Genomic DNA, 10,131 nt, shown 5'->3' on the forward strand with positions numbered 1-10,131 from the left:
CTTTTACTGTTTTCCTTTGAATTCTTTTGCAAAGGTGTAACAGTCATTTGCAGGATTACCTCTGAAATCAGTTTTAAAAGCATTGCTGTACTGCCAGTTATGTTACACTTAAGCATATGCAATCATTTATGTTATAGTTACTGTTACTTAAATAAATTATCTTATGGAACCTGTTACACTTACCAGAAGATTCCACCATCTTCTTAACTCTTCTGTTTCTCACTTTGAGAATTGTAGTAGATTTCTTCCTCATCTACAATTAAAAGAGAGAAGGATAATCTTGTTTGCCTATATTTGAAATGATTCTACAAATACACATCTTATATTCCCTGTGTCCATTTTCATTTATATATTTTTCTGTCAGATTGTAACTGTTAAATGCATACATGTGTACTGAAGTATTCTGCATTGTGTAGGGTAGTGAAGAATTATGAATGCAGGTCTGTGTTTTGTTTTTAGAAAAATGCATGTATCGCTCTGGATGGCCAGTAATTAATATTCACATTAATTGCAACCTGAAATTAAGATGACTCCATTTTGAATTTCACCAGTATGTCTGTATATTGGCTAGTTTTGGCCAAGCAGACCATGTCCAGGAACACCTTGGCATTGCTGCAGAGTGCAGCCATCCACCGTGCATCCACACCTTCTCAGACTCGTTCATGTAGATTCTCATGTATTTCCACAATCTGCGAAAATCCGGAATATGCCAATGTACTTTGTAACATGCTTGCATTGTACTGCGATTCATAGACATGCATATAATTGACCCTGATTTGCATACCAAATGTATAAATCAGGCTGAATGTACACTGTAAGGCTAAGTTGCGCCATATTGATTCATGAATAGCCAAATTGGCAGCAAATTACTTGGGAGAACTCAGACATCCAAAAGTAAGAAAAACTTTATAAAATAAGTAATAGTTATTAACAGGGCAATCAACAGTTCCTGTCATAGTGTTTTAAAGTTCAGTTGTAATGCACTTTAAACTGTACTGTGCATTTACATTCAATAATTAAGTATTGGGAACTGGTTGCAGTGTGTTTGACATGCACTTCTTTACAGTGAAAATGTAATAAATGAACAAGACATCATTGTTAACCTTGTCACTGAACATGTCAGTGCTTACCATGCATAAGACACAAATACAGATGTGTACTGAAGCTGCTGCTTTAGTAATGTCAGTGAGAGAAGAGTACCTGTCAGTGGCAGACAGTACTGCATTTTTGTATTGAAATATTTGAAGGTGTGCTCTTTGAAATCACAGTTATAATAGACTGTTTTTGTGCAGTTGTGTCGACGGGAATAACAGACCAGTGGATTACACTTTAACTACTGATGTCATGCACACAGTACTGTGGCAAGTGCCTGACAGTAGCCCTGTAGCCTTTTTTTCCTGTATGGTACAGACGGAGAATAAGGGATAGACATGGCAACTTTAACTGTGAGGGAAATCATGTACCCATGGCAGCACTTAGGGCATATGACACACTGTTCAGTAAAAGGGGACCCAGATAAGCCTAGAGAAGCAAAGCATGGAGCCAAATAGTTGTTGCAGTCAGTGCAGTTGGAGGCACAAATGAATCTCTGGCACAGTGCAAGAAAAGGGAAAGTGATATGGTAGGACATGCTAGAAGCAAGGCCAGACAAAATGCAATTTCCAGGACCACTACAATGAGGGGCCTTTAACTCATTCCCTCTAGTGCAGCTCTTTTCAGTGAGTACTTTCAATTCAGAGTAGGTATGGCTGCAGCCTTAAAAAAATTACTGTACAGTTCAAACAAATACTCATGTCTCTGGAACCATAAATGATACTGGAAAACTGTAAATGGCAAACTGTTCAGGATAAATTAATCTTTGTTAGCGGTATTCATTCAGTTTGATGCTTTAAACTGCATTAGAAGTCAAGTATCAATGCAGTTGTGTTTGCCATCAATGTATGCTTTAAGATGAAATCTTCTGACATCTTGTATGTAGCATAGTTTTGGAATTATTAATGCAAGTATTAATAAGCAATATTTGACGCCTAAAGGCGTCAGTATGAGTTAACTGCAGAAACTCCTGGATGTGCACTCGGCTGTAATAACTTAACAAATGATGAATTTCTTTTGTCCATCCTTGAGGATGACTCTGATACAGAAGGTAGTACAATGGGAATAATTAGAAGCGCTATGGACACTGTTCCATTAAACCAGAGTCTGCAGCAGCATCTGTATTCATCCACTCCACTATACCTTAAGTTGCTTGCTTTTGACATGAAGGGGAAATGATGCTACTACTTAATAGTTTTATCTGTTATGACAAAATAACCGTTATTCGGCAATAGTGTTATGAGCATTTTTTTATAATTTTTGTGTGCTCTGCAGTATATTACCTATAATCTGTTGCATCTTAAAATCCACTGAAAAGTTGCTTTGTTACATGGATTAGCTCTATACTCTACATAGAGCAGAAAACTACATAGCTACTAAATCCAGACTCCTGAGGTGTTTGTCCAGTCTTTCTTTGCATTCCTTCATCTGCCTACAGAAAAAGAGAAAATTCTGACTGTGCAAAACCATACCAAATGGTTTCTTTGTTGTGCAAGTTATTGCATGTAAAAAAAAAAGTGTAAAAATTAACTTGGTATTTCCTTTCAGTACATATTTAATATTTATTTGTGTTTCCTCCAGTGTTCTGCATTTACTATGTGACACGTGGGATTCTACAGGAGAGCCAACAGGAGCTGGTGGTCTTTGGTCTCTCAGTCCTTTTACTTATGATCCGCTCTGTTGTCAATTTTGCAGTAGTGCCCAGTAAAGATCGAACAGTCATCATGGTGGTATGTAACAAAATTCAATTAACAAATAGCAAAACCCTCAACTACCCTTCTCTTGTCGTGCTTATAATTTTGGTTTATTAGTAAAACACCCAACTCTTTAGTTTGGCTTTCCTTGTTGATGCTAACCCTGATAAAGCTGTACTGATTTAGACTGGGTGTTGTTCAGTTATTTAAATGTATAGTTCCTGATAGCAAAGAAATAACACTACCAAGAATCTGTTTTGTTTCCAAACCTGGGTCTCCAGTGACACAATTGGATACTTACTGATGCAACAGTGGTCTAATTGCTCACAAATGTTTTGAGTAACCATTTGCAGCACTCTGCAATCCAAATTAGTGGTTTGGGTATTAAATAATTTCTGATTCATTAATGGCTTTCATAATCCTGGCTTTATGTCAGGTAACCCACAAGATTGTACCATTAAACTAAAGTGGAAAGGGGAGAGAGAGAGAGAGAGAGAGAGAGAGTAAGTGGCAGAAGCTGAAAGGTTGGGTACGTGTTTAGGCAGTGGACAGAAGGTAAAAAAGTGATGTAGAACATAAGAAACAGGCATGACTCGGACCATGACTGGGTTGCCTTGCTTTGCAGTGCAAGGAGTCTGAGCACAAAGATGAGGAACTGCAGGCTCCCTAATTGTGACCCAGGCAATCTATATTTGATTTGTGAGCATAGGAACTGGAAGGATTGAAGCAGAAGGATGGGAGTGAATGGTATATAGTTTAGTCATCCTGAGTAGAGAGGGTGGCTTTGCTCACTGCTTAGGTGGCACCCAGTAGTTCTGCTTGGTACAGCCCATGGAGTCTGTGCCAGAGGAAAGTGCTGCCACATTGTAGTCCCCAAGGTCAGGGTGCAGTCTCATGGGGAAATTAATGTGCTCCTCCCCCAGAGACTGGCAGCATTAGAGTCCTTTAGAAGCTGCCAAAGGCATGTTAGAAGCTCCTGAGATGGGGGTGAGGCCCTGATATCTGCCTGGATGACTACCCCATGATAGTCTGTGACTTCAGTGGGAGAATGAATTTGGCCAGTGATGGTTCTTGCCTAATTCAGGAATGAAATGGATAGATAGCTTGTCAGGCAAAGGGGGTTAAAAAAAGGGAGGCAAAACAGGTAATGAAGATGGGAAGCAAGGACATTTTTAGGTGCATGAGCAAAGATGGAAAGGAGATCATAACAGGCTGGTAAAAAGCACAGGTACCAAATTGAATACTTTGGATTAGTCTTCAGAAAGGAAAGCAAAAGGATTGTGCAGTGCTGGGAGGGAGACTGAGCAGAATAGGAAGACTAGTGGACTGACATCAGGATAGAGAGAAAGGAGATTCAGAAGGAAATAATTGTCCTAGGGTAATATAAAACATAAGGACAAGATAGCCTACCTCCCAGAGTCTCTAGCAATTTGGCCAGTGTATTGGCATGCCCTCTATTGGAGATTTTCAGCAGATCACTGGAGATTATAGAAATGCCAGAGGACTGGGAGACAGGAAGTGTACGAACCCTTTTGCAAGAGGGGCAGAAAAAAATCTGGGCAACTACAGGCCTGTTAGCATGAAAACATGACAGGGCAGGTCATGGAGAGGTCTGAGGGGGAGGGCTGGTAGCACTTCTAGTGGACATTAATCTTCAGGATAGTAGCCAATGTAGGTTTATGGCCTGAAGGACTATCTGTCAAACCTGATCCAGTTTTGTGACTGGCTTATAGGAGCCCTATTAGGGGAGTACCAGTTAAAGTACTCTACCTGGACTTCATCAAGGTCTTTGCCTCTGTCCCACAGAAGAGGAAACTAATGAGAAAACTGGAGTTTGGTGCCATGACCAAGACTGAGGAACTTCGGCTGCATAATTGAGTGGCTGGACAAATATGTGGTTGGATGTACTATGTTAGGAATTAGGAAAGTGTCTGTTGGATTATTACAGGTGTCTGTCCTGTATCTAGTACTGTTCAATATGCGTGTATAAAGCATACCTGAGGAAGTTAAAAAGATCTACCTCTTCTGATAACACAGTGATAGATGCAGTGGTGGAAGATGGAGGAGGAGGCAAACAATTTAGAAGGGTTGAACAACTGAGAAGAAAGGTGTCAGCAGAGGTTCAGTACAGCATATGCAAATTACTACACTTAAGCCACAACAACCCCATTGTGAAGTATCGGCTGGGCATGTGGAGAACTGATGGCAACAGGATCTAGGGATTTTGACCACGTCTGAATTGAACCACCAAGGAGAATAGTGAGAGGGCAGTTGGAGCATCAAGCAGAATGCTGGGCTGTATCCTTGGGACTGAATACAGAATGAAAGAAGGAAAGTGCTTCTGTTGTACAGGGCCATGGACAGACTACATCTTTAGTACTACATGCATTTCTGAGGGCCATATAAGGAATGGAACATCAGGCTGCTGGAAGAACTGCAGATGAAAGACAACATTAAAGATCTGTGGGATGGAGGGAGGGTAATGTATTCTGAGACTAGGAGAGCTAGAGCTCTTGTCAGATGAGACCAGAAGACTCTGGGAGAACATTATACTGGTGCATAAGCTCATAGGGAGATGCGAATGAGCTGTTCTGAACAGTAAGGACTGGGAGATACTGACAGTAAAGAGAGTAGATGCTATCTACTCCCTGGCTTTCTGAAAGTCTTTTGTAAATTAGAGAGTTGAGGACCCATGAGATGAACTACCAGAATGGGTGACAGAGAAGGAATCGACAGAGGCATTCATGAAGTTATGGGACTGGAAAGAAAAGGGTAAGGGGAAAGACAGGAATGGATGGGTGGTAAGAAGTTTTCCCTCTACATTTGCTTCCTAGTGACAGAATAATATAATTTCCTTAAACAGTCAAGGTAGAGGTAAGTATAAAATAAAATTTATATGGAAGTTCCTTAACATGCAGGTGCTCTATCTGTTGTGCCAGGAACCAAATAAAACAAGATGGCTGAATTAGGCTTTGTATTATAGTTATTACTAGAGGATACAGTGCATTTCCACTTAAGTAATGCACAAGTATACACCATGCTATATTTGCATGTGCACAATGAGTTCTTGGAGTTACTTCACTGCGGAATATTGTGTGTTTTTTATCATAAGCTCTGCAGATGTAGAGGATGTCGGTTTTATACAGTGAAAAAGTAGGCCAATTCTTAATTTTATGTCAGTGTTTTTATTTAATTGTATTCCATGTCATACTTTCAGGGAATGAATATACACACATGTATGATGTTCATTAATATTGAATATTATACCAGTCAAGTTTCATTTTGCATTGCAGAAAGTGGCAGTTTGTTCTACAGTCCATGCTGTTTAAACAGTGGCATTTAGAGACTCCTAAGATTGCTGTGTTTAATGAAGCAGTACCTTTGAATTAAAGGGATATTACACCCTAAGCACATTCCTTTTTTAGCATGATTTTCATCTCTTTGCAAAGTGATCTCTCCACTGCCACATAGAAGTAGAGCACAACACAACTGTCTGTCCTCTTCTGCAATATTTCTTTTGCATTATCTTTCTTCAGGAATTTCTTTTGCCAGGTCTTGCATCTTACTTTCAGTCATATTTTAAGATTTTGACTAAGGAAGAATCCATATAACAAGATGTTTGTAGCTGTTTATTGCTTCCTTTTTATATGAGTCATAATCCTGTTAACACTTTGAAGATTTACAGTTCCTGTCCTCTATTATTTTACAGCTGCCTTCTTTTCCTTCCTGTTGAGCCATAATCCTGTTGAGACTTTGGAAATTCATAGCTGTTTTACTGTTTAATTTGAGTGACACTGAAGCTAAGAAACCTGTTACCAGTAACAAAATGGTATGGAAAGGAGTCCCTGCAATATTCAGATTCCTAGCTTTTTCACTAAACCAAATTTGATCACTTTTTAATAACTGAAGAAGGGAAAGATTTACTGCAAGAACATGACAAAGAAAAGAAAAAAGTAAGTCGCTGACAGAAAATAGGCAGTTACCTTGTCCATCATCTGTGATTCTAGGAGAAGCCACAGGTTCAGGTCAGCTTGGCACCAAGATTTTCCTAAATTTCAAACTCTTCCCCTATTTTGTAATGCTCTACACTTCTCCTTAGGCTTCAGATCTCTGTTTTGCCACTTTTGCTCAAAGAACTCATTGTGATCAGCCCTTGGGCCATTTATTGGAATTAATAAAAATCTCAATTGTACATTGCATGTGGTGGTTTCACACCCCAACTTGTCTGTGGGTACGCCCCTTTCATCTATCAGTTCCCTTAGCAGCAGTTATCATAAATGCCTCTGCACTTTGGGGCATTGTAAGAGCAGAGTAGTCCATGGTTACATGGTTGCAGGTGATGGCCACGATGCATATAAATGTGCTGGAAATGAGTGGTCCTCTTGCTCTACACAGACCCATCAGGATTCTTCCCGCAATGTGCCATTCCTGCACATACAGACAGCATGGTGACTGTATGTTGTGTTAAATATGGAGTTACCCAAGCATTACCTGAGGCCATAAGACCAAGAGAGATGTGAGTGGGCCATATCATCCAGTCACTTTCTTATATCAGTTGATATTCCTCAAGAGTTTAATTCTATAGTGGACATACTCAGCCGTTGCCTGCAAATTTTGGAAGAGTGTTCCCCAGCACTTATTCCATCACTAGGTGAACCCTTGTTTGGATGCCCTTGCATTTTGTGACCAACACTAAATGTAATAGCTTGTTTTCCCCTAATATCTTCATCTGAGAAGTGCCCCTAAGGAAGCTCTGATATAGGGGTGGCCATCCTTTGCTGTAATCACTTCCTCCCTTTTTTCAATCTCGAGGTTTCTTCAGCATGTGACTCTATACAAAACCACAGTTATCCTGATAGCCCCGTTTTGGTGATTGCAAACCTGTTTTTCCCTTTATGGCCTCACCTCTTGGACAAGCTTCTGTTTGAAGGTGTTGTGCATACTTGGTGGCCTGGTTTCTCCAATTCCATTATTGGCTAAGGAAACAATCTACCCGACTAGTCTCATTTGTAGCATTGCTTCTGCCCAGAGCCTGTCTACTAAAAAGATCTGTAAGAACTAGAAGTTTACCTTTCAGTTTTTTGAGGTTTGTATCCTTTCACGTTGCCCGTTCGATTCTCAGTTAGAGCGTCTTCTGTGTGGCGACATGCGTGAATGGGCATTCCTTTGTTGAAGGTTGTGCATTAGGCCCGGCACGCCAGCACGTAAAACTCTACTGCCAATCATTAGCCGACCGGAGTTCCTCTGTGGCGACCCCTAACTGGGAAAGCCGAAAGATGCAACAACATCCTTTCAATGCTGCCTTTCTAGCCTACATTTAGAATACTTGGCAAATATTTTTCACACAGGTTTGAGTTGTTCGTCTGTCAGATTCAGCTTTGTGTGATACCTAACTTTCACCTGAGGTTGCACACCTGTTTTCTTGGCATCTCTTAAGATTTATATTTATAAAACTGTTCTTAAAAGGAACTTTTCAAATTCGGCCTCCATTTAAAGATCATTTCCAACCTTCGAATTGTAGTTTTTTTTTCCCCTAGAAAAGCTTACTCTGCCACCATTTGTGCCTACTAGTAGACAGAAATGGAATGTCTTTTTCCAAGACTATATTCTTGGTGATTATCACATCAGCTAAAAAACGTCTTTGAAGATCAAGCTTTATGCATGGTTTCTCTTTCTTACATAGTGTTCCATAAAGACAGTGTCCACAAGAACAAAATTCTACAATTATGTCTAAGTCACCAGACAATCCAATTTGAAACCTAAATATTCTAGAATACTCTTAACAGGAAAGAGTTGTACTTAGTAAGTAATTAAGATTTTATTTGGACAGAGCTAAACTGTGTCAAATGACTGTTCAATTGTTTCCCCTGGGAATCTGTATCTGGGGTTTCTGAGGTGAGTTTATGCAGGTGGTTAACACAATGCATTAAATTATTTTATGATAATAAAACATTACCTTGCATTCATACATCTCAGTCTGGTAGAAATGTATGTTGCTGCAACAAGGTTTTTTCTGCATATTTTTGCAAGACACTATAAGGTGGATGTGCTTTCCAGGTCTGGGTCTGCCTTTTAACAACCTCTGTCATCTGTGGGTTTCTTTTCATAATGCCACAGAGAAGGACTAGCTAGAAATTTCTGTTATAGAATGGTAGGATACATAAGATCACCACAGGTACAGAAATTATATACTTGCTCTAACAGTAGATCTGAGTCCATCCTGTTCATCGTATAAACCCAATGTCTCCCTGCCAAGAGTGTGAGGTCTGGGAGAAGGTAATTTAATATTATGTGAGGTGAGATATACGAACTTTGTGTTGTCACTTGCTGCAACAGTATTGTCAGTATGGACCCTTAGGGGAAGTGCGGAGTATTATGGGATGGGTGAGGGGTTGGATGTCAGGGCCAATTTTGCTGCTAAGCTGATTTGAGTCTACAGCTAAAATCCTGGAATCGGAGAGGATGGACACAGATCACCTAGATCTTTTTCTAAAGATTCTGAATTAGCAGTATTTCTGAGTGCTGCCATTTCTTAAATTAAATAGTATCTACATGAGGAGTTGGGTGTTATAATCTCATCTGTAGCTGCTGGGTGCATTGTGGTAGAGAAAAAAAAAGAAATAAACACCTCAGTGTATCTATCTACATTAGGCCATTTTACATTACATATAACTACTTACAAATTCATAACTTCACAGGTTTAGGAAGCAAGCTCTCAGCATATTGAACATCGACAACTTGGTGCCCATACAGTAATCCATGTCCTTTTTTTTTTAAGAACATCTTTATTAAATCATCATGTTTTAAATTGTATGAGAGTACATAAAAGAAAACAAAAACAAATAAACCAAAATAAATCACAACAGTTTTCATATTTGCTGTCATGCAGTATACATGCATTTTCTTTTTAACAATTTTCATTCACCAGCAATATGTGCATTGCTTATTCTCGTCTTCCCTTAAACCTAACTTTTCTTGATTATCATGGCAGTTATCTCCTTACTTTCTTTACTAATGATCCTAATTTTAAAGCAATGACCAAGGGGGAAACCTCATTCCTCTTCAAACAGAGCTTATTAGAACCAGTAGTGTAGCAAAGGTGGGACAAAGGGAGCAGTTGCCTCAGGGAGAAAGTGTTAAAAGGTGTGATCGAGAAATGCAGAAGTGCACTTCATTATATTTTTTGAGGCTCCTTCATTATATTTCTTTTGGGCTCTTTAGAACAGAGGTAGGGTGATGTGGATTGGCTGCAGGCAGTAGGAAGCTGATTAGTACATTGGAACTAATCAGCTTTCTGCTGTGTAAGCTGAAGTACTTTTTGCCTCATCCTGAAGAGCTGAGGGCG

At 39.6% G+C, this 10,131-nt stretch overlaps 1 protein-coding gene across 1 annotated transcript in view; it reads left to right on the forward strand.

Moving 5' to 3' along the window:
- LOC122788688 overlaps positions 1-10,131 on the forward strand; it is a 728,859-nt gene that overhangs the window by 184,795 nt on the left and 533,933 nt on the right. The window contains exon 4 of the mRNA XM_044055582.1: positions 2,674-2,822. Within this exon, the coding sequence (XP_043911517.1) occupies positions 2,674-2,822 (149 nt within the window). The remainder of the gene's footprint in view (positions 1-2,673; positions 2,823-10,131) is intronic.

The sequence above is a fragment of the Protopterus annectens genome, chromosome 14.part0 (assembly GCF_019279795.1).
Source record: "Protopterus annectens isolate FY-2018-M chromosome 14.part0, PAN1.0, whole genome shotgun sequence".
Classification (NCBI taxonomy): Eukaryota; Metazoa; Chordata; order Ceratodontiformes; family Protopteridae; genus Protopterus; species Protopterus annectens.